General features: G+C 37.8%; 4 protein-coding genes and 1 long non-coding RNA gene across 5 annotated transcripts; 2 read left to right on the top strand and 3 right to left on the bottom strand.

Annotated features, from left to right (window-relative positions):
- The first annotated feature begins 5,760 nt into the window (after nucleotides 1–5,760).
- On the top strand, nucleotides 5,761–6,367 carry LOC116209417. The gene is made up of 2 exons (XR_004157217.1): nucleotides 5,761–5,886; nucleotides 6,193–6,367. It is a non-coding gene; the product is annotated as an uncharacterized LOC116209417 (long non-coding RNA).
- A 5-nt stretch (nucleotides 6,368–6,372) lies between these two features.
- Nucleotides 6,373–9,075, bottom strand: LOC116209416 (guanosine deaminase). The gene is made up of 6 exons (XM_031543047.1): nucleotides 8,916–9,075; nucleotides 8,662–8,745; nucleotides 8,141–8,200; nucleotides 7,529–7,719; nucleotides 6,814–6,918; nucleotides 6,373–6,706 (listed from the first exon to the last, which is right to left on the bottom strand). The coding sequence occupies exons 2-6, from the start codon at nucleotides 8,675–8,677 to the stop codon at nucleotides 6,518–6,520; spliced, it is 561 nt and encodes a 186-aa protein (XP_031398907.1). The 5' UTR covers nucleotides 8,678–8,745; nucleotides 8,916–9,075; the 3' UTR covers nucleotides 6,373–6,517.
- Nucleotides 9,076–10,449: 1,374 nt separating this feature from the next.
- LOC116208837 lies at nucleotides 10,450–11,771 on the top strand. The gene is made up of 5 exons (XM_031542400.1): nucleotides 10,450–10,467; nucleotides 10,629–10,943; nucleotides 11,104–11,154; nucleotides 11,238–11,371; nucleotides 11,455–11,771. The coding sequence occupies exons 2-5, from the start codon at nucleotides 10,641–10,643 to the stop codon at nucleotides 11,519–11,521; spliced, it is 555 nt and encodes a 184-aa protein (XP_031398260.1). The 5' UTR covers nucleotides 10,450–10,467; nucleotides 10,629–10,640; the 3' UTR covers nucleotides 11,522–11,771.
- Nucleotides 11,772–11,775: 4 nt separating this feature from the next.
- On the bottom strand, nucleotides 11,776–13,665 carry LOC116208838 (1,4-dihydroxy-2-naphthoyl-CoA thioesterase 1-like). The gene is made up of 3 exons (XM_031542401.1): nucleotides 13,200–13,665; nucleotides 12,632–12,823; nucleotides 11,776–12,161 (listed from the first exon to the last, which is right to left on the bottom strand). The coding sequence occupies exons 1-3, from the start codon at nucleotides 13,344–13,346 to the stop codon at nucleotides 12,009–12,011; spliced, it is 492 nt and encodes a 163-aa protein (XP_031398261.1). The 5' UTR covers nucleotides 13,347–13,665; the 3' UTR covers nucleotides 11,776–12,008.
- Nucleotides 13,666–19,668: 6,003 nt separating this feature from the next.
- LOC116209297 (1,4-dihydroxy-2-naphthoyl-CoA thioesterase 1-like) lies at nucleotides 19,669–20,581 on the bottom strand. Its single transcript, XM_031542896.1, has 2 exons — nucleotides 20,331–20,581; nucleotides 19,669–20,022 (listed from the first exon to the last, which is right to left on the bottom strand). The coding sequence occupies exons 1-2, from the start codon at nucleotides 20,463–20,465 to the stop codon at nucleotides 19,849–19,851; spliced, it is 309 nt and encodes a 102-aa protein (XP_031398756.1). The 5' UTR covers nucleotides 20,466–20,581; the 3' UTR covers nucleotides 19,669–19,848.
- Nucleotides 20,582–24,925: the final 4,344 nt, after the last annotated feature.

The raw sequence follows: 24,925 nt of genomic DNA, 5'->3' as shown, positions 1-24,925 counted from the left end.
ATCGTTCAGCTCCTCGTAGGTTCAATTCCATTCGTGGCCCCCTCAATTGCTTGGAATTGCTGTAGATTTCTGCGTAAAGTTCGGTTTCTTTAAGGTTAGGAAGGATAGTTAAGCCCTAATTCTATATGGGGTTGGATCATTCTATCTGGGGTTAGATCATTTTCATCGGGTAGAAGCAGCTGAGAGTATAAAATTCAGTAAATTTTTTGTTTTTTGTTATTTTTTTTCCAGTGTGGGGTGGAGGGAGGAGAATTTTTCTCCATTTCTAGGGTTGTTTTGATTGATTCTTTGTGCTGAGAGAAACCCCCAGTGTATTTATTATGGAGATTTGGGAGTTGTTCCATCTCTTGTGCCCCATGAGGACATTCTTTCCCTTTGAATCTTATAAAAAGACACTGCTCAATGCCCTCAATCTATAGTCTTGGCTCCAAGTTGAGATAGGGAAACTCTCCAAATCCTCTTCTCAGCACTCTTTTAGAGGACCAAATTGATATAACAATTTCCAGCATTTATCACCGTCATCATTCATACTTAACTGCAGAACCTTATTGATGTGGCAAGGGACCAAACTAATGTCTTAGTAAACAAAAGTTCATGCATTAATAAGAAACTAGAGTTCGAAGTACAATGATAACATCGATACATGCAAAGAGCATCAAAATTTGACATGAAACCAAATTGGCCAAAGTTTTTGGCAGGAAAATTCTCTTCTAGAACAATTCCAATTCAAAAAATGAGAAAAAAAAAATGAAAAATATCCAAAATAAGAGATCTAACTTCCTAAGGAGACTTTATTTTAGGGGTTGGAGATTGCCTCGACAAGTAGATTGCTGTCAATTCAAATTTTGACCAACCCTTATCAAAGGCTGTGGAGACTACAATGAAGACTGCTTAAGCTATGTAATATGTGATTATACTTCTCGGGGTTGTTTTTCTTTTCGATTTTTTGGAAATTTATACATGAGGACTTCAAAAGTGTTGTATGATCGGAATGCGGCCAATCACCTTGGTGTGTTCTAACTTTGGGTGTGATCCAGTCAAGTTTGGGATAAACAAGTCTCTTACAACTCAATTTCACCATTGCTAATTGAGTTTTAATTGACTTCATGCTTTTCATATTCATGTGAATTAATTTTCTTCTTTCATGTAATTAAACATGAAAGAGTATCAAGATGTTGAGTTATGGCTTGAATCATCTCGGTCAAAGAAGACATGAACCGAGTTTTCATTGTAATATTTAAAATTTATTCTATTCAAACTCTCTAATACATATCAATTATTATGAAAATTTTTGAACAAAATCAGTGAAAAGCACGGGTTCAACAACCTAGTATTTTCATAAGGAAATAACACATTACCCTTTCAATTATTAGCCTCGAATACCAACGACGACAAATTGTATAATATGGTGACAACGCATTTCTTCTTACACTTTTGATAACATTCAGTGGCGAAATGACAATCTGTTGGTAGACTTTAACAACACCCATGAATAGGCCGACATTTGAAACGTTGGGAAAAGTTCTACAAGCGTCGGAATAGGCTAAACAAAAGGCAATGTTTTTTTTTTTTGCATCAGCTAAACTTAAAAACGATGGCATATGATTAACAAAATCCGATGCTTTCCAAAATGTCGGCTAAAAGGTGATCAATCCGACATTTTTCAAAATGTAGGGATATAACAATTTCGGCTAATTTTTCCCGATATTTGTGATCGCGTTGGGATAAAACGTCTGCAAAAACCAATTTTTCTGTTGTATTATAACACCACTAACTGCGACTTCTTCATTAAAGATTTATCCCTCTATAAATATGACTATGCTCCGTATATATAGATATACATTATTTGAGATTTTAATTTATTGTTATTAGAAAAATTAATCTGTTCGATATTAAACAAATATAGGGACATCGCCGAACTTTACCGTTTATACATTAGAGATTTAAATATCTGGTGCATTTGTAATTTTTATGGTTTCATATTTTCTCTAACCACCAAGCTTATAAAATAGTTAAATTGGTCTTTTAAACCCGGCCTATACCTATATGTCTATGGGCCACCAATCGCGTGCGGTTTTATTTCTCTCCTCTCTTCTTCAATATATAAAATTTGTCAAAAAAAAAAAACGGTGTATCGCAGTGGTGCACGCCCTCACTCGTTGACCTAAATGTCACATGCTCAATACCTTGTAGGACTACCCACGTCCCTTTATTAGTTATTTAGGATTTTTTTCACGAGACTCCCAATTCAATACTTAAATGAGATTATTTGTGCTCTTTTATTAGATATATAGAATTTCTATTTCATTGTATTAATTCCATAGAACTCCATCGTAACCGGAGAAAAAAAATTGTCATATCTACATGTGCATACTGCATAAATTAATAATCTGACGGTAAATTAACCGTTCTACGCGTTTATTCAGGCTCCCTATGAGGTGTCATAGAATTCAAAACATGCTGAAATTCTTGCTCCAAAGAAATGCCTAAGTAATGGGGGAAGGAAATTAGCTAGGGCTTTCTCTTTGGTCATTGTATATATGTGTTCTCGATCGTCCTCCATCAATGCAGTGTTGAAACGGGGTGACGCGAACATTGACCCGCTAGCACCCGCCCTGCAATAATACTGTCAGGACTTGTCGTCGGATTACTCTTCTTCGTCTTAGCTAAAATCATCAAACTAATGCTGCAAATTTTCTGATGCGCTCTTAGAAAAATTAGTTAGGAACAAACCCGGTAATTTCCCGACATCGACGATGAAAGAGATCTCTCGTGGAATTGCGAATGTGCGACCTGCAAGTATACAACTTTTGTCTTCCCTGGGGTTGAAAGATCAGCAAATGTGCATCTTATAGGTCTGATGCTTCAATTAATTATCTGTTAAAACACAATTTATTATAAATTGTAAGTTTTCAAAGATGTATGCGTGTGCGCTAGCTATAGCTATAGCTATCTTGAGCATATTTTCTTCTAATATTCCTTTCACATTTCAGACCATTTCTAGCTTGCTATTCCTTATCCAGCCCCGGTCATTCAATTAATAAGAATTTGAAGAACGATAATTTGTTTAGGTATATTCATATACCTCTCATCAAATCTTGGACGACTATATTGTTATGAGGTATGATCATTTAAGAATTTCTTTTAGGACAGAGATTTGTCACATGCACATACACATTATGTTATGATCATCTTAGTATATAAAGGCTTACTTGGGAGTCAAAATCAAAAGTGATCAGGAAAGAAATCAATTGATGATATGGCAAGAGAGAACGTAGATTGAAATTAGGGAAACCAAACTTGGAAAGTCGGTAAAAGAAAGCGGCGCCCGCGGCGGCGCTTCAAAGTCTGTTAAAGAGATAACATGATGACATGCCAAGAAATTCATAAGAACAAACACACACACACATAGATAATTATAATATTTTTTTCCTTAGATTTCAAATTCGAATCCTTGTAAATGTGAAAAATTTACTCTGAGAAAGTTTTATCTCTTAGTGACTCAATCCGGCTCGACTGAATTAGTCGCGGTCCAATTGCACTTCAAGATATCAGAATTTACATCGAAAGAAAAATATTTTTTGCTAAGAGGCATATGAATATATATCTATATGCATGAATATATATGCACTTTATTCTGCTATAAAATGATTAAAGCGCGACCTGCATTATGCGTAGAGTTACACGAATTTCAGTTTAAAAATTACATGCATACTAATTTCAATATATTTTGTAAAATTAGTCGTTTTATATTTTAAAGATATTATTACTCTTTTCGGGTGAATTTAAAGATAATACTTTATAATATAAAGCAACATATATTGACTTGTCTAAATTATAAATGTTGAAGTTTTATGATAAAAATATTAATTACCTTCTGGGGAGGTCAGTTTGATATCCAAAAATTGCAAGGAATTCATAGAAAAAATATTTAAAGAAAACAATTATGGTATATTAATTGGTGTGGTGATGATAGAGAAAGAAGAGAGATTAAATGGGAATGTTGGAAATTGGAGAGAGAAGGGGATAGAGAATTGTAGAAGAAATTGAGAGAGCAGTTTAAAAAGAAGTTAAAGTTACATGTTTGCTGTTGAACTTCTCATTAGAAAGCTAATGAATTTTAATTATGTACATTTTCAATGGCATTATTAAAAAAATAATAAGTTAAAAAAAATTAACTTTCTTTTCCATTTTGTTTTTGGGTGTGCATCTTGATATCTAGAAGTTCAATGTGTTCCGATTAATCTAATTCGAGTCCGGTCGATTCTCTAAGAGGTAAAAGCTCCCAATAGAGATTAGATTTGAACCAAAAATCTTGAAATAAATGTCTGAATTAATTGAATCAGCCCACTTTAATAAAACTTTTAAATGGAGTGGTGCAAATTGTGAAAGAAAAAAAAGGATATTCCGATTAGTGTCTGCGTTTTTCTCCATGCCGTTGACTTGGACTCCCGTCTACCCACGGAAATGGCCCCAGACAATTCCTCCCGAATTGATCGATCAGCTGCACCATCTCCTATGGCCATAATAATCTATGCAAAAATTATCTATAAAAAGAAAAATAAAATGAACGTATTATACAAGAAGACAATTCATCGATCATCTGGCTTCAAACTAGTCCTAGAAAGTCCATTTTCTCTTCTTTGATTCCCTCTTGACCAGGTGTTAATGGTTGTATAATATTCTTGAATCTCTAGAGGGACGCGTATTGTCGCAAATGGGCAAATTATTGGAGTCGTGAGAAGACTTGCACAGAATTTGAAGCGCGTGTCATCTTCGGCTCGACTTACTCGTATTATACTCTTCTTTTCTAGATGATCACGTGCCCGGATATATACTCGTGTTGCTTAGCTAAACCAATCGACGTAATATTCTTGTATAATAAAGGAACTATCAAAATGTGACATTCGGTATTCAAGTGGGAGCAGCGAGATAAATTTGGGAAGTCTGTGCACCAATCTGTGGTCTCGCTCGAGTCTTGCTCTTCCTTACCCCCCCCCGATAACGATCATCGCGACACCTTGTCACGGGTTTGATTTTTAGCCTGCTTGTGAGGCATGCTACTTCATTAATGACCTGATCTGGAACTGAAGGAGACCGTTTTGTATGTGTAGGGCAGGAGAAACTCCATGACTCTTTGGGCCATACAGTTTAGAGCCCATTTGAATGGGCTTGAGGTTTCCGAACGGTCCGATCATTCGGTTCGTGATGGGTACAAGATAATGGGATGGAATCAGTACATTTGATTCGATCGATTTCTTCCCATATTCTCTCGCGGCTAATGCCATCCTCCGCCCTCGAAAAACTGATTATCGTGAACCTTAAGCTTCAATACAGTTCAGATGATCGAATGATTTAGCGGAGCAGCAGTACAAATCTGAGCAAAAACTGAGTAGAACGGCAGGAAAAAAACAGCAAAAGATAATGTTCATAAGCCTAAACTTGACACTGTAATGGTGAGAATTATAGGGGTGTGCATGAATACCGATATACTCGGAACCTACCCGTTAGGATTGGGTCCGGGTAGCTCGTATTGAAGACATGATAGGGTCCGGGTAGCTCGTATTGAAAACATGATAGGGTCCGGGTATTGAAATAAAAAACCAGTGAAAATCGATTCCAGTTTCGGTTCTTGCATATAGGGTACCCAGAATCGAAACTGGAACTGATACCCGAACTCGAATACTACAATCACTATATACATTAAAGAAAATGTGAAACCTAACCCTATCCTATCGTTCTTCTCTCTGTCTCTTCAGTCTTCTCCATTCTCTTCCCCCTTTCTCGACTCCATCATTCTCCTTCCAACGAGCACTAGCTGCACGGCTCCCCTGGGATTGTCCTTGACTCAATTCCATCATTCTCCTTCCGACGACAACGAGTACGGTATGACTCTCCTTCCTTTCTCCTTCTCTCATTCCCTTCCGTTCCAAATTTTCAATCGACGGTGACAATTGCTACTTCTCCGTTTGCTTATTCGCTGGATTTTGAGCTTCGAATGGCTGTTGGTTTCTTCTCCTCGGGTGTGGTGCCGGCTACTATTCGCTTTAAGGTTCGATTAGAGGCTGGTGTTGTGATTTGTGTGTGGTGTGATCTGTGGTATGGTGTGGCTGATGCCGACTGTTGCTTCTCTTTGAGGTTCAATTCGATTGCATGCATCTTATTGTGTGGTTTGTGGTGTGCTATTTACAGGTTTTAACAGGGTACCTAAAATATGTGATTAATACAGATTCCAAGGAGGTTCCGATTTCATGACTCAACATGGTAAGGTCCAATTTCAAAATCTTGAAACATGTCCCTTATTGGGTATGGTTCGAATATCGTGAAAAAAAAAAAGTATCTAGACCCGCACGGGCCTAGTGAGAAACCATTCACAAATCTTGATTCCGTAGAGTTGCCGGTGAATTTATTAAACGATAGCAACACGAGAACTGATCGAACCCTTTAAAATGAGTAGGAACAGTTTTGTTGTTACAGGGAATCAGCTAAACGGTAACTGAATGAAGAGATGCCAATATCAGTACATTTGGAACTTTGCCTTGGTCTTCTCGAAGACTTGCTCTGCAATCATGGCCTGGTTCCCATCAGCCCGCTTGATCTCCAAGGAAGCCTTCTGGTAGAAGCCAGTGCCTCTAAGTGCATCGGCAATGAAGTCATCGAACCCGATCGCGATGGCTGCTTCGGCTTTGGCTCCGTAGACCAGCCTCTGCGATGGAAGGGAACTTTCAGTAATGCGTTACCTTGTAAATAAGCCAATGCTGAAACTTTAACCAGTACAAATAAACACTAGAGAGACATAGAGGGAATGCTGACCTTAGCTCTTGAGAGGTGGATGGCACCAAAACACATGGGGCAGGGCTCACAAGAGGCATAGATCTCACAGTCTGAGAGCTCAATTCGGTTCAGCTTTTTGCAGGCCTAATACGAAAAATCATCAGATCAGTTAAAAATTAAAAGATCATCCCACAGGCCTTTAACACCCATTAAGCTCATGGATGCATGTATGTCCAGACTCCTTTTATGTAGCCAAAGTGGGTGGCTAAACCATATGATGTGGAGCAAGAAGACTCGAATCTAAGCAAAGTTGTCACATTTTTGTCTGCTCTAGCATAAAGAAATGATCAACAGAACAAAAGACATATTCTCTCTAAATATGGACCGTAAAAGTGAAAATGATCGATATGTGCGGGTCTAGTGGTTCCTATCAACTCCAAGGAGTCGACTAGGGAACCACTGACAACATGATCTACAGTTTGGTGAGTCTGCTAACCTCCATCATTGCATCCTCAAAACTGCTATTTTTATTTCATTTACTTCACCATGTGACCATGCAGGGCATACTTACATCAACTTGATCCACCAATCTACTCAAACATCAAAAGTTTGCTTCCTGTTCTATCACAGACTCTTATCTTAGCTCTTATATATGTTTGTAACGATACTCCAGAGAAGGCCTTCAACCAAATGAGAGACTAAGTTGACACCAATATACAGTTTAATTCAATGAGCTAAATTTTTGTTCACAAACCTCTCTAATGGCAGTAACCTCTGCATGGGCGGTTGGGTCAGTGTGCTTCAGAACCATGTTGTGACAGCTGACAACGACTTCATCATTGCATACGACAACAGCACCAAAAGGGCCTCCATCCCCACAATCTACACCCTTGTATGCTTCCTCAACTGCTTTGGTTAAAAACTTGTGATCCCTGTCCTGTACAACTGGTCCACAAAACATACAGAGACTTTATACACAAAGCCGTAACGGTCGGGAAGTTGATAAGACAACAATAACTCCTACTATCAAAAGTCTTAGCAGATCAACAAGATTGCCTCCAATACGTTCACAACAAAAAGCAGTCTTTTATTTATACCAGAAGCAGAGATTAATTCCAAGGGTTGACCAGAGAATCATACGACCGGTACCAAATTTTCGCGAACCTAAATTGCTATTTAATAATTGTGACCAACTAATACTCCCACCGCTTTCAAATCCCAGCACAACACTAGAGTGTTATGCGTAATTGATAGAACACATTCCGAGAAAAGATCAATATCGATTCTATAATTGTATATACTTTACAGGACACTGTACCTTCCACAAAAATAGTATAGAGAGAGAGAGAACTCAGTGCTGAATTACCTTCCTGATGACCGGCAAATGCAGAAGCTACAGAAATGGTCCCATCCTTGGTTTCGAGAACTGGAAACAATACCAATATCAGTCATGAATTTATGGTCAAACACAAGAATTATGAAAAACCAATCAAAACACACAGTTAAATTTGCTGTTTGATTGATTAGTCCTGTCCTGCAATATCACAAAGAACTGCATGCATTCACCCAATGAAAGAACCAATCAAAACACAGTTTTTGCACACACTCATCAGTAGAATCATTTGACTAGAGGCCTTCGAACAACAACCATGCCCGCACGCATCATTGACAAGACAGAAGCTGATTGGAATCGCCGGAAAAAGAGATGCCCACATGAATCCCCAATGAACAGAATGGACTACCCAGAATCATATTTCAAAGAAAGAAGATTCGATCCCCCTTTTACGAGAATCAACACAACCCATCGCTTTTCCACGACATGATGGAAGATCCAAACTTGCACAAAAAGCTAGAGAGAGAGGGGGGGCGGGGGTGGGGGACGCTTACCCTTAGCCTCCTCCATGCTGATGGGCCCAAGAAGACGGGAGAACCCAAGAATCGATTCCGAAAGCGGATCCAAACGACGTTATCCTGCAAATGGGCAACCCTTCGACTACGTTAGCAGTGCAAGTACAGAAGGGAAATCGAAATTGATGGCTGTCCTTTGGATCACAAACACGTATATAAGAGAGAGGGGGAGAGGGAGGGAGGTAGTGGATGAAATTGAAAGAAAGGAAGCAGCTTTCTTGATGGGTACGTACAAAAGGCAGAGAAGAAGGGTCCACGCAAAGCCCCCAGGCAATCAGCTTCAAGATCGGACAGGACCAGCAACGGAGTTGGATACAGTGTCGTTCTCTGAATCATACGAACGGTGCGCAGCGGTTGCTGCTTTTTATAATGCAACGATCGCCGGAACCGACAAAAAAGTACCATTTTTCTTGGAGGGTTGTGTTCTTTCTTGTGCTCCTCTGATCGGGAGAGTCAATTCCTAATTCACCCCCAAAAAAAAAAGTCAATTATAAGTTACGTTTCTCACGTGGAAGATCTATGCTTGTTCCATTCTCCTTTTCGGGTTTCGGATTAATCGCATCAATGAACAAAAACGAACATGTGATGCCCAATTCTGTCATTTCGGTGGGTCGGTTCCGATATGATGTGAGCCTAACAAGTGATATACGTCTCAAAGTTGACGCGCTCGCTCGGGTTTAATTACATAAGAGATGAGAATGGTTAGACGATTGAGATTTAAGGTTGTGGGAGTAATTGCTAATTAGTACTTGACTGGAGAGATCTGGGGTGCGTATGAGTGGGCGGTGTGCTGGCAGGGGAATCTCCACTGTATCAGCAGATCACGATTCACGATTGGATCATTATCTTCCTTTTCCATGTGATATGTATAGACAAATATAAAATTGAGTAGGTGGATTATTTAAATACAATGTGGGTCTTGATTCTTCTTCCACAATTTGTCCCTTCTCGGTGACGTTGAGTACCAAAGGACGAGGGAATCTTTCCTTAAATATCGTTCTTTTATTCGATTACGACATAATTTAGTACAACGAAATAAAATTTTCAAATATCTAATAGAAAGGTACGGATAATTTCATATAAATATAAAACTTAAAATTTTTTAATCTGGTATATCTCCTTTCATGATTATAACCGACTTTTGTTGACCAGGAAGATGGGAAAACGCGTATTCCACATGGGAAACCGATAAAGGCAGAGGCCTCAAGAAGTTTCCTATTTCATTCTCTTTTCTTGCCCACCTTTAGCCCTTTAATTTTCGGTGAGATCACTTTTCCCCTAGGCCGTTTGATTCGAATATTGTTAGACTACTAGTAACATAAAGAATGTCGGGATCATTGGAATATGGGTGAAAATATGAAATTATCGTGTTTGAAAAGTATATTAAATTTCTAAAACTATGAAAGATAATGTAATGTCTAGGGTTTGGTATTCAAAGTAAAAATATGGGAAATGAACTCCACTGAAAAAATAAAAAGAGAAATGAATTTTTTTTTTTTTGTTTTCCGGTGAATGAAATGAATGCAGCCTGGTAAGTGCTCAATTGTTACCTTCCTTTTATGGCCAAATGCCTTATCGGAACAAGCACATCTCTCCTCCCCTAAAACCTTGTCCCATCTCTCTCCAGCTCTAACGTAATTTAGGAATGGGTTTGGTCGATTCAATATATGGCATGATAGAATTTCTCCAATTCATATCCAATGTTTGGGGACAATTAGGACATTATATTTAAAAAGATCGAAGAGAATTATTTATTAAGAATCCAAATCCTGCTCAACACTTACGGTTAGGCTAATATTCAGCACTTACGGTTTTCTCGTACTATTACTAAAGTTATTTTTCGTTCGGATATCGGTTTGACTCTATTCACTTAAAAAAAACGAAAAAGGAAAAAAAGAAGGGAGAATTTTTTTTTTTTCTTGTTTAATTTTTTCCCTCCAAAGCAGAGCGGTGTCCCGATGCGGAACTTTACGTACGCGTTTCTCGCCAGTCCCTTTCCTCTGCGGCCGGCGAGGCCACGCCCGCCGTCGGCGTCCACAGTTCCCCTGAGAGCCGCCCCTTCAGCTTCCTCCATCTCCGAGGGCGGGACCTCAGCTCCGCCGGTTTATTTCGCCAAGAAGATTCCGAAACCAGAAGCTGTCTCGTCCACTTACACATGTCTGGTTTCCTCAGCTCCTCCGCGCATGGACGGGGTGAAAGCTCGAACCTTTCGGCCTTCTCCTGAACTGGGTCTTCTCTCTCTCTTGTTCGTGCTCTCAATGGTAAGGATATACGTGTTTGAGAAGGTTACCCCTTGCAGAATCCGGAAAGAATGTGATTTTGATGAACGAGAAAGTGCGGAAAACTTGGTCGATGTGAATATGTCGATTCTTATTTTAGTGTCTTTTTGCCAAGTTCTGATTCTTGACAACTCCTCGACAGGCAATCGGCTCAATTTTCTGCATGGCCATTGTTTCTATCCCGACCATGACAGTGAGTAACCGACCGCTACCTGTTCGACAAAATGCTTAAACGAGCTTTTGGCAATTGAAGTGACCGTCTTCTGCAACTGTTAGGCTTTCAGAAGATTGGCAGCTTCAATGGAGGACCTTTCCAAGGTGGCCTCTGAGGAGTTGCCCGGTACCTTGTCCTCTCTCAGGCTCTCCATGCTCGAGGTCAATGAACTGACCCGGCAGCTCAGCAATCTCAGGTATGATGTTTCTCAGCTCCGCAAATCTCAAGTACTGATTGCAACCAGTTATGGTGACAATTCTGGTGTTTGGCCTTTTGAAGGCAAAAGATTCCGGGGAGTCGCAGGAAGAAAGGAAGGGTCAAGAAGAATGAATGCGTTGCCGACTAACTCCTGAGATTTGTCTGGTCCAACAAAGATCCTGTTCTTCGCATAGTAATTAGATTCTTCCATGCTGTCAAAATGCACATTAGATACGTACCTGTGTATACGATCTAATCTGTCCCATGTCACCCAATGTTGGAATTTTCATCCATTAAAAAATCCAACAGTTGGTGTGTTTCTACTGATAGTCTCTGCAGTTCAAGTCGAGGTAACGTAAATGGCAATTACACTGAGCATTATGGTTGCATGACATTAACCGAGGAGAAACTTTTCCACTATTGACAATCAGATGCGAATTACATTTTATACATTATGAGCTGAAGCTCAAATCTGTCTGTTATATGAATACACAACGCAACTCATTGCCACTTCTTTTTCCGGTTGGGATTCACTTGAATACACATACCCTGAGCAGACAAGAAGAAGCAAACAGTGGGAGGACGAGGAAGACACTCATTTCAAACTTGAAAGAAAGAACAGCAGCCTTGAGACTTCACAACTTGGCGTATTTCTTGATAATCTTGTCCACGTCTTTTGCGCGCTCGGGCACGGGCATGTTGCACAGCAGAGTCACGCGGGAAGAGGAGACCAGCAACCTTTCCTTGGGGTTCTGAGGATTAGCCTTCCACAGCTGAACCTCCCACACCTGCTTGGACAGTGCAAAGAAAGAAATTCCCATCATGAGATCGACCTAAGCTTTTGTCAGATCCATCAGCACGGGAAGCAGTTTTTTTGAATCTTAATACTGACTATGGATTATGGAATTGAACTGACCATATATATCCCCATGATTGAAAAGTTCCCAAGCAGTCGTTTAGACTATTGAATGGGAGAAATATAAGCCTAGTAGTCTATAGATATCATTATTGCAAGAATATAGGCTAATGTTGTTCATTGTCAACAACATCCCGTTGCATTCAATGTCGGCAGTATTCTGCATCGTAAGAGCTTCCATGAGGAAGGCAGTAATGTCGATATCCTGAGACAATCCATTTTGCCTATGCCAAATTCAGGGATTACGATATTGTTGGTGGACGTGAATTGTCACCAGGGTCAGCTAGCCCCCTCCAGCATGCATCTTTACTGGATGTTTTGTGATATGGATGCGGGTTTTACCTGGATGGTATTGCCTCGACTGACGGGGGTGGCTTCGGCATGGACAACTTCTCCCAGGAGAGCACTCTTGACATGGTTGATGCTGAGATGAATCCCAGCAACCCTCTTGTAGCCACTCGCCATGTGAGCCCCCAGGCTTGCCAGCCCCTCCGCTATCATCGCCGACACCCCTCCATGTAGGACCTTGAACGGCTGCACGGGAAACAGAGGTTCTATATCACCATCATTGGAGGCTCAGGAACCGATCCCTTGGGAAAAGCATTGGCCTAAACACTTCCGCCAAAAAAAAAAAAATGATGCGATCGCAGCCCATTGGAGATGCAATTTGAGTAGGACCTACGAACTTCCCTAAAATTTCCCTTATTCTTCGGGTATGCCATGCCATTCCTTATAGCCATATACATATACATTTTCCTATCAGTTTATAGCCAAATATGTGGACCTCATCCTATGTCGACTACTCAAATATTAATGGCGGAATGGCCCGGAAACTGCGAATTTGCCATATCGGTTAGGCCGAAAGCGTCACTCATTAATTATGGGGCAACAAGGGGATGGTGGACCTGACCTGGACGCACTTCTCGTTGACGGAAAGACTGCCAGTGACCCTGCGCGGCGACACCTCCCCAATGACGAACCCGATGGTACTCAGCGGGGCGTCAAGGAGCTCAGTCTTCGAAGGAGAAGAGGAAGAAGACGACGGTGGGCCCTCCATTGATCCCTGTCCCCTCCAAGTCCAAGATACCAATTCAGGCTAATCCAGACTCTTCGGGTCTTCTCCTACAGTGGCGGGATGCTAGAACTCTCCTCGGATTGGCCGTGACGGCGATAACGATGACACGATCAATATGGGAATCAGCCGTGGTGTGTATGGATCATCCCAAAAACTCAACGGGCTTCTGGGAATTAATAAGATTAATGCATGAATTCAAAGGACAGGACAGAGAGCAGAGCTGCAGAGCTTTTCCGCTAACTGCGTCTGATGATATGAGAGAAAGGGGTTAGGTACCGAATGGTAGAAGAAGATCTGTGTGTGCGTGGTTGGTTTGGTTGGGCCCAACCATTCCACGGAGTTATTTATTTAATTATTACTATTGTGATTTATCCAAAAATATTTTAGATAATTAATTAATTCCATTAAAGAAAAACTATTCCACGTTATCTTAATTTATTTTACTTTTTGAAACAAACTTCGAGGTGATATAGGTTCGATCCTAAATAGGAACTACCTATAACTGCAAGGTGCAGGGCGATTGCCAGATTCCGCTCCATATGATCGGGCGTCATCTATCATCTATTGATTTCAAACATACTCAAAGTCTTTATGGTCAAAATCACGTTAATATTCAAACGAAAATTAATCTCAAACTTCTTGTAATTTTTCGAAAACAAAAATAGAAAGCACTTTTATTATATTATCATAGTTGGCTTCTATTCTTTTATATTGAATAATATTATTGTTTGACAATTAAGAGAATTCGTTTTTGTGACAATCTATTTTCGACTATAAGAGAGGCTCATGAATCTAGTATATGAAATATAAATCTTAATAGCTAAATAAAGGGGTACATGTAATTTTATCGAGTATCGAATCTGGAACATTTAGGTTACTAGGTGAGAGTATGCGCCACCACGCTACAACCCTCTTTGATACAATTTATTTATATTACATTAAAGCTGACTTTCTGGACCGAACAATGATAGATATCCGTTCGTTCGATAATAACTTGTCACGTCATATTTTTTACTATTTTCTCGGCTCATCATGGAATGTCTCTTCATATGCCTATTCCTACACTCAAGGAATTCCACCTCGAATGTGAGGAGTCTTACATATAAGGGTTTTAGATAAACCATAAACTTATGGTTTATTGTCCCTTCAAGTCTCACCCTCAATATTTACCTCAATTTATTTTTTAAAAATTTTTATAACTAATTTTCAAATTTCCACAATGTATTAATCTAATTGAATGTCTTCGAGAATATTATTTATGTCAATTTTATTTTTGTAAACAGGATAATATTAACAAATTCATAAGAAAAATCAATTTAAAATACAAATCGAATAAGCCCACACAACGAGGGGATGATATGGCCAGATAGAAGTTTTTTTTTTTTTGTCGGTTACGAGAAGAATTCGTCTCCTTTGGTTTCCTTTCGATTTGTTTGTTCTCGCCAACGACTTCCCTATCTACCTCTGCTCTTTTTATTTATATACCCTTTTCACCAATTCCGGCAACAAAGGATATGCCTTAATTCAACAAAAGATATGCCTTATTTGTTTTTCTTTTTTAAGAAAAATATCTAGAGACCTTCTAAAAATATTGATAAAAAATATAATGATAATAAAGGGAAAGAACAATGTTATTCAATTCCAAGTCAATCCTCCTAAAAATGGTGCGAATAGAAACAAGTGATAATTTTGTAATTATTAACAATATCGAGGGTAATAAATTATTGCGAGGGAGTAGGCATGCCACATCATCATTCGAACCGGGAAAAATGATCATTTTCCTAGAGAGAAATTCTACGATGACGTTTTCAAAAATGGTGGTATGATGCACTCAAATAGTCTATTAAATATTTTAGTAAAATTCATTAAAAATCTAGATGATTTAGTTATGACCTACGTTAAATTTTTTCTTAATCCTAATTACCTATAATATGTTTGGATTTAGGGATTGAAAAAGTGGAATTATTTAACTTATAGGTAGGTATTCATTTTGGAAGAATGAAGAGTTAGAAGGAATTCATTCGCTTCGTGGCAACAAGGGATTAGCTATCCACCGAATCAGTGAAATTAGTATTTTATTTTGAAAAGACTAATATATTCTTCCCTCTTTACCCACTTTTACAAAGATATAAGGGAAAAAAATATTTCTATTAAAGTTATCATTCCCACCAACCATTTAAATTTTCTATACATATAATAGATGTGTTATCTTGTCCCAACCCTCCCCATCGACCTTTATATTTTATTTTCCAAACATGGGTTTTACTATCCTTCCTCACTCCTCATCCTTGCCTTTCCTCCCTTCCCCAAACCTCCACCCCTTTATATCCAAACAAGATGAGACAATAATTTACCCCAATCAATTTCTTAAAATATATATACCTGACTCGAAATACATATGTTCTACTTTGATTTTAAAATAATTTACTAAAATTTTAAATAGTATAATCGTAAAGTAATTACATATTAGATCTTCCAATGTAAAAGCCTCCTCTTATTGAGACTCGACTACAAAAACACTTTGGTTCAAAGTCGATGACAACTTTGACTACGCCTCCTCTCTCTTGATAACATTATTTAACAATATCAAATATGTGTCCTAAGTCCCCACAAACTGGTTCAACTATACAAAGGACGTGTTTTAAGTCCAATACTTTTGTAATGGATGTTTTATCTTTCCAACGTTTTTGCGGGAAGGTTATATGTTGCCGATGAGTCATTTTAACGAAATAGTGCGAGTAACCACACCGACATGCATGCACCATGCCCTGCTTTCTTAATATCTTTTCTATGAGAAAAATATAATAATAAAATCATTAGGAATAAGGTTGTCAAACTCGAAGATGGGATTCCTAATACAATGCCCATTAAGATTTTAAGGTTTTTATATAATGGCAGTCGGTCTTGGGTAAGCACATAAGTGTTGCAAAAAATGTATTAAGGAGATGGAGTTGTCAATTGTTTACGTTATCTCCAGAATATGATCATTGAGCATAGTCAAGTACGATCGATGTTGTAAAATTTTCCATGAGCTTATGCATGTCACGTTTGTCTCATATTCAACCCAATATTGAAATTTCTTCATTGCATATTGTCTCAATTCCGTATAATCCTAATAAAAATTTATAAAAATTACTAGAATTTAAATTGAGATTGCCTTTAATTATACTTCGATTGGCATGAAAATTTTATTAGAAATAATGGGTGTCGTTCTCAAACGACCAGCATGATACATGTTTTGGAAACCCAAATTTCCACATGGTTCTTTGCTACTGCACATGAGATTATTGTCGAAATGAAAAAAATAGTAAATCCTCCTAAACCGAATTCAAGAGTGAAATTGACTAGTGGATTGTTCCTTTCCATATTATCAGAGACGCATCCAGGATTTTGGTCGGGGGAGAGGGCAAAATGAAAAGTATCTTTGTTGAGTTAGGTGACGAATATAAGTAATTTTACAAAAAGAAAAGAAAAAAAATCTTACAATTTTTCATATAACATCAAAATTTTAAGAGGCCACTACCACCCCTAGTCCCCCTCCATCATTCCCTGCATATTATTATTTATAAGTAAATTAATTGTACTTATTATAGTGATACACATATATTTAATGTTTATTAATTGAATGTGTATATATAATATAAAATATTTATATATAAAAATTTTCTAACTTATGCCCTTATAATATAGACAGATTACAAGACTTAACATGACACATGAGGAAGTAATTATACTTATGTGATTTGACACGGCACTCGCCTCTTCAGATTATACGAGTCTTGGAAATTTCGACGGATGATCTCATTGTCTCATGCTACACATTTTCTTTTTAAAATTTTATTTCATTTCTTCAACACTAAAAAGATTAGTATTTATCGTCGGTTCCGTTTCATGTTGATCTTATTTTGCACCAACCAATCAATGATTTCGATAACGAAGGCTGGAGGAACGTGTGGGCCATTGATGACATTTTTCTTTCCTCCCAAAATGCTCGAAAGATGTCCCCCCGATTCTTCCCGTATTCTTGGCACAATTTTGGGCCTGGGTCTATTATGTAATGGTTTCTTACAAAGAAAAGCCGAAAATGGTGGACCCTAGAGTTCATGGGCTTGGGCCCTCACCCCACCCACTAGTATGGGCCTGCACTGCTTAGCTATCATGCAGTAAACCATCTTCCTTCTCATCTCAATAGTCACGGAGCTCTGCATCGCGGTGATAATGGCAGTTCGGGGCGGTGGTGCAGTGGTTTCCGACGAGGGATGGGGAGAGAGAGAGCTGAGGGGAGAAGGGGGTTGCTTAGCCGAAAAATAGTTAACTGTGCGTTTGGTTTCAGAGTTAAAGTAACTGTGATTTTGATTGTGAAAAATGACAAATGAGATAAGATTATAAATTTGACTTGGGAAATATGTGTTTTTATTATGTGGTGTGTTGAATTAAAGTTAAAAGTTAAAATTTTTTACTTGAGAAATATGTGTTTTAGTTGTGTAGTGTGTTGAGTTAAAGTTAAAGTTAAAATTTTAAAATTTTAACTTTGAATTCAAACGGAGCGTTAAGTGTCTTTTCTCATAGAGAAAGCTTCTATTTACAGTCACAGCCCGTGGTAGGACCTTTTTCCGAAGTAAGGGGCCTCAGGCCTTTTCTTTGTTATTGGGCCGGCCCATTGAGAATTTTACTTCCGGGCCCAATTCCCAATCTCGGGCCCAGTCCATTTAACATCTCATCGTCAAATATCGTATCATTCTAACAAGGGTTGGCCTAAAATACATAAGGTTGAGAACATTTGTATAGTAGATGCAAGTAAGTTACTTGTATTTTTTCAAATAAATTACTTGACTTCAAGTAATTTCCTTGCTTTTTTTCTTTTTTAAGAAAGAAACTTGCTTTTTACATAATGTACTTGAGTTATAAGTAAATTACTTGACAATTTTCAAGTAAATATATGTATATGTGCATTTCAAGTTTATGTATCATAGAAATTTCCTTCTAACAATCATTTCGAAGCTGACGTCACCTACAGATCGATGCATTCATCTTGACCATAACATGCTTGGATTTTCTCTCACACATAAGGTTATCATCGGGTCGGTCAGTTGCCATAAGATCATCGTTTATTATCCGAATATACATTGCAGCTTACTGCAACATCTTTTGTCAACTCGGTGAGCAGAGACAAGACGAAGCATCCAACGGGAGGATGAGAAGACCACTCATTTTAAACTTGATCAGAAAAAAGAACAGCTGCTTGCCTCATGACTTCATAACTTGGCGCAGTTCTTGATAATCTTGTCCACACGGCCTTTCATGTGCTCGGGCAAAGGCATGTTGCACAGCAGGGTCAACCGGGATGACGAGACCGGCAATCTTTCCTGAGTATTCCGGGGATTGGCCTTCCACAGGTGAACCTCCCAAACCTGCAAATTGGATGGTGAGTGCGAAGAAAGACATTCTCATCATGTGATCAACTTAAGCTTTTGTTGAACTCATCGGTGCGAGAAGCTCTTTTTTTTTTTTTGTGTGGGGGGGGGGGGGGGGGGGGGGGGGGGGGGAATCCTGGTACTGAATGGATTATGGCATTGGGCTAGGCGTTTATGTATATCGACTCGACTGACTGATGCACAAAGTTGCCAAGCTATGTTTTTAGACTACCGACTACCGAATAGGAGATACATGAGCCAATTAGTCTATGGATATGATTATAAATGTAAGAAACTATAAGTCGATGTTTGCATTGCGTTCATTGCCGTCGATCGTAATTGGCTCCCATGAGGAAGGCACTGACGTCCATATCTTGAGACGATCCAATTTTTCCTAGCTAGACCAAATTCAAGCGGATTACGGTATTCCGGGTTTTAATTACCTAGATGGATTGCCTCGATTGACTGGTGTCGCTTCAGCATGGATCAAGGTTGTCAGGATCGCGATCCTACTTGGAATCGGAAGGGGGTCATGGGATCGAGAACTGTAGGATCGAATAAAGGATTGTAAGATCCCGCCTATAATTAAAAATATATATATGTAGAAGTATTAGTTCATGCTTTTCTGTTCATCGTACTCTTTTATCATTAGATTTTTTATCTATCATAAAGTATCAATTCCTATTCATATGATTTTAAATTCTGAAAAGATCAACCATCAAATAACAAGTTATAGAAAAACAGAAGGCATCATACACAAGTTATCTATAAACAACTCAAAGTTAACAAATGATATTATCAAATAGAAGTATCAAATAACCAATAAAAATACAGAAGCTAATCACATTAATCAATGATGTGGTCAATCAATGGACTTGACATATCAACTAATACTTAGGTCAATTTTTTAAAATTTTCATATGTTGTAAGATCGCTAGGATCGGAGGATCTTATACAGGATCGTACGATCGTAAGAGTTGGCATAAGATTTCACTAAGATCTTGCAGTTTAGATCCTCATACTAGGATCAGGATCTGAGACTTGCCCCTGAATCGTAGAATCGTAAAATCTTAAGAGTTGGATCGAGATCCTGATGACTTCCCCAGGAGAACGCTCTTGACATGGTTGATGCTGAGTTGAATCCCTGCCACCCTTTTGTAGCCGGTCAGCAAGTGAGCCCCAACCCAAGGCCCGCCGGCCTCTGCTATCAACGCGGACACCCCTACATGTAGCACCTTGAACGGCTGCATCGAAAACAGAGGTTATATGTCGCCTCATTCCGCAAGAAAACATTGGAATAAACGCTTCGCCCCAGTAAATTAAAAAAAGAAAGAAAGAGAGAGAGAGAACCCGGTGGGACATTAGGAATGCTCCATGCCATGCCATTCCATGTATAGAAATTAACATTTTCCTAGCACTTCATAAAGCCAAACGTATGGACCTCATCATCCACATATTAATAATGTCAGTGCCATTTGCCACATCGGCGTGACCTAAAGTGCTATACTAATTTTAGGGCGATGGGGGAGGTCGTCGTGGTGATAAACCTGACCTGGACACACTTCTCGGTGACGAGGAGGCTGCTGGTGACCCTGTGCGGCGATACCTCCTCGAAGTTGAACCCGATGGCACTCAGCGGGACATCGAAGATTTCAGACAGAGGAGATGGTGATGATGTGCCCTCCATTAATCTCTCTGCTTCTGGTAATTTTGCAGAAATTTGTAGAAGAGGAGAGGATAGGAGAGGAGTGGGCAGAGCAGAGAGCAGTTTCTTTCCCGCTTCCTTCGTCTGATGAGAGGGAGGGAGAGAAAGAGGGGGTTTAACCTTTTTTCAGTGTTCACTTTACATTCGAAAAATTTAATAAGTTCCGATCAATCTAGATTCAAAACCGATCGGTTCATTAATAAAATTCGAATCCAATATCTTATTTAATTAAGGAGACAGGAGTCGAATTATCTGATAGCAACCCAGGAGAATTACTTGATAGCTAATGGAAAAAATAGATTTGTGCATACATTTTATGATTGGCTGGGCAACCATTCCACGGAGGTTTTTCTGTTTCTTTTTCTTTTTGTTTTTAACCTGCGATCATGTAACCATTGGGTCAACTTGCAAGTATTTCGAGCCATGCATCTGCGCAAGTTCACCATTCTGTTTGGTTGAGTCATTAGTATGCTACGCACGCTCGACTTAGGAGATTCACATAATTACGAAACCAAACGCTTGAAGTTATTCTAGTGTTAATTTTTAAGAACTATTCCTCATTTTCTTAATGTATTTTGTTTGTTAGAACATAATTCAAGATTTTCATTAGAAAAAATACGAGGTGAAATTGATATGGAACAATATAAAACTCTTAGGTTGTGTTTGGTTTTAGAGTTGAATTTTGGTTTTAATGGGTTTGTAATGATTGTGTTATTGAATTATGAGAAAAAAATATAAAAAAATAATGAATAGTTGAGAGAAAGTAATAATTGTATTGTTAAATTGTGTAAAAAGTAATGAATAGTTAAAAGAAAATAATGATCGTATTGTTGAATTGTGAAAAAAGTAATGAATAGTTGAGAAAATTTAATATTAAAATTTGAATTGAATAGTTAAATAAATTGAAGAAAAAGAGAAAAGTAATAATTGTGTTGTTGAATTGAAGATAAGTGGAGTAGAGTTAAAAAATTATGTGAAATCAAATGGGTCCTTAGTTTCTTTTATCGGTTTGTTTTATCTTCTACTTTTTTTTTTCCGGTAGAATCGGTTTGTTTTATCTTAGTATCAGACATATATTAAATTTTAGTTTTCAATGGTAATATCACAATATATTTCTAGGTAAGTAATTGAGACCAATTCTTATCAACATTGATTGTATCCTTATTACAAAATACCTAGTATTTTTTTTGGGGAAAAAACTAAACATCTGGTTTTTCAGGTTTGGATACTTTCTAATTTAGTTTTTTTATATAACTTTTTATCGTTTAAATCATACACCTTTCAATACTTTTCTATTTCAATTTTTTTCTTTTTTTTTGTTCGTTTTCATCCAATACCTTTAATTAGTTTTCTATTTTCATCCTTTTATTCAATTTTTTATTAGAGAATATTTAAACTTTGGTCCTTAACCTTTTTAAAATTTATTTTTTTATCCTAGTTTCTTTTGGTTCAATTTTTCTTAATTTTAAAAGTTTTGTTTCTTATACTTCTACCCCTCAAATTCCAATAAAAATGCACACATGGCATTTTTGAAATTTAAAAGATTATTATTTTAATTTCAAAAATATTTTTTTTTATTTTAAAAATATATATTTTTTATTTTTGAAATTATAGTAATAGATTTTTTATAAGTTAAAAAAATGTCATGTGACTATTTTAAAATTATGTAGAATTTTGTTACTACTAGATCCTCTATGTTTTTGGTAGAAAAGCCGAGGCAATCTCACAATAATAAGTCTCCAATTACTAATAGTAGTAGATCCTCTTTGTTTTTGTTTTTGGTAGAATCTTTCTTCATTAGCAGTAAGAGAGATACATGTTTACTATATATAGGATTTTTGACGTCCTTGAGTTGGTGACTATTGGGTGTTCGACTATTTTCCATGATTCTCATGAACTCCCTACAAAGTTCATGATGGGACAAATTATAATTCGAGTATACACCTTTTTTTTTACATAATGAAGGGTGTTTGAGTTTTAACCGACTATTCACCACAACTTTCATGAATACCCCACAAGTTCATGGGACATATTATAATTCCTATACATGTCAAACTCTTTTTTTTCCTATTTTAAAAAAGAAAACATAGTATATTACTTAGTTAAACAAGTTTTGTAGCATAGAAGGAGAAAAAAACAAGTCGTGGCATTGCCGTGGGCTTTTTATAACTAGCTATGATTATAAAAGAAATTCACAATTACTATATAATTCTTCAGTTGTTTCTTTCCATAGTATAATTTGTAAATAACATGTTTGCACTTATTATTATAAGGATGCACCTAATAAGTTTAATTGAATTTAAATATGAATATATTACATAAATATATGTATATATATTTATAAGTATGAGGACGTAATAATATCAATGTAATTTTACATGGCACCTGCCCGCTCAGATGATTCTTTCAATGGGCGATCTCACCTATTCTTATGTTTCATGTTGTTATTTTTTTTTTTAAAGCATGTTAAATTTCTTCAACATAAAAAATTGTTATTTATTTTTGGTTCTTTTTCACACTGAAGCTTATTTTGGGGCACTGATAACATGTTTCTTTTCTACATTACGAAATTCACAATTTCCTCCAAAAATGCTGAAGATGTCCCTCCGATCGTTTCCGTTTTAAGAACTCATATATAACTTCCACTTGCAAGAGAATTCGGCCAAGCTGATTCAGGTGGTGTAGCATATAGCTCTTACCTTTTGGAGTTTTTCTAATTATACAGTTCGATGATATGTTACCCGAGTCAAACTGATTCTCGAGATATGTATAGACTTCTCGAGCCGAATTGAAAAGCCCAATCAAATATTAATAAGGATCATAGGACCTAAGCTAGCCAGGGTAGTTCCATTGTTTTCATTTCTTTCAATACCTAAAACCCTAAAATTATTACATGAAAAATTCATTTTAAATTTAAAAGTAATTTTAAAATTAGATTTAAATTATAACTAATTGTAAAAAATCAAAATTTTAAATACATTCATATTTTGATATTAACAATTATTCCAAATAATATTCAACATGCATATTCATATATGAATTACATATATATTCAACAAAAAAAAAATAAAATATATATATATATATATAAAGGTATATATAATTAATATATATATATATCGCAGATTAGTATATATATCTCGATTGTGGTCGGAAGCAGGGTTCTGGCCACGACTGGCTAGCTAGCTAGGGGGCAGCTCGGGATGGGTGCATGGCTGGCCGCGGCTACAAGTGGGCAGCTCGAAAGAGCGTATGGCTGCCGCTAGGGGGCTGCAGATCTCAATAGTTGGGAGACAAGAGTGGCAAGTGCAGATCTAGAGAGCTTGTGGAGACAATACGAGAGCGCCCTGCTATCGACGTCAAAGAGAGAGCAGAGTCGTGAAGAGCAGAGACGTCCTGAGTAGAGTCGTCATTGGAGATGAGATGAGATCGGAGAGGAGATGGCAGCTAGCGCGGAGCTGTAATGCACGGAGATGAGATGGGAGCAAGAGTGCTCTTGTCGAGGGAGCTACAACCATCCTCTCGTTGGACCTGCAAAGACCAGAGAGGAGACGAGACAAGAGCGCTCTTGTCGTCGGAGCTGCAAGCACCTAGAGGAAACAAGAGCAGCCGGGCGGAGATCTAAATAGACCAGAGACAGAGAAGGCACGAATCAGAGACGAGGGCATCGGATTTTGAGAGAGCACAGGGACAGAGAGAACAGAGCAGAGAAGGCATGCTCTGAGAAGGATACGAGGCTAACGGTCAATTTGATTGAAATTGATTTTTTTTTTTTTTTAAGTATTGAGGGAAGATTTCCTCGGTATGCCGTCGGAAAAGATTTCCGGCTGTGCACCGAGGGTTCCATTCCCTCAGTAAATTCGAAAAAAATTAAAAGAAATAAAAATGTAAAATATCGAGGGATTTTTTTTTCCTTTGAGAGAAAAAATCCATCAACACATTCCTTTTTTTTTTTTTTTTTATAATGAATTTATGGAGGAGTTATCGAGGACCTCGGTAACTTAGCTGCGACTTTTTCCCTACGTAAATCGTCGATAACTTTTTCCCATGCCTTTTTGATGGCTTACCGGTGGATATGCGACGGTAAGTTACTAAGGGATTTTTTCCTCGATAATCAAGACAATTTTAGCAGTGTATGACGGTTTAATACCAAAAAAATTGGAATTGATGGACCATAGAGTTAATGGGCTTGGGCCGAATGCCCACCCACTGGGCCTGCAACATCTTGCTATCATATTGTGTCCATCTTCCTCATCATCTTTATCGTCGAATATCGCAATATTCTAATAATCATTTTCAAGCAAGGCTCATCATATGACATAACCTACAGATCGAAGCATTCATTTCCACCATAAAATGCTTCGATTTTTTCTCAGATGTAACGTTAGCTTCCGCTTCGTCAGTTTCGATTGAGATCATCGTGCTGGACGGTGGTAGCTAAG

The sequence above is a fragment of the Punica granatum genome, chromosome 5 (assembly GCF_007655135.1).
Source record: "Punica granatum isolate Tunisia-2019 chromosome 5, ASM765513v2, whole genome shotgun sequence".
Classification (NCBI taxonomy): domain Eukaryota; kingdom Viridiplantae; phylum Streptophyta; class Magnoliopsida; order Myrtales; family Lythraceae; genus Punica; species Punica granatum.
The sequence above is the reverse complement of the archived record's forward strand: the minus strand, read 5'-3'. Positions and strand labels throughout refer to the sequence as shown.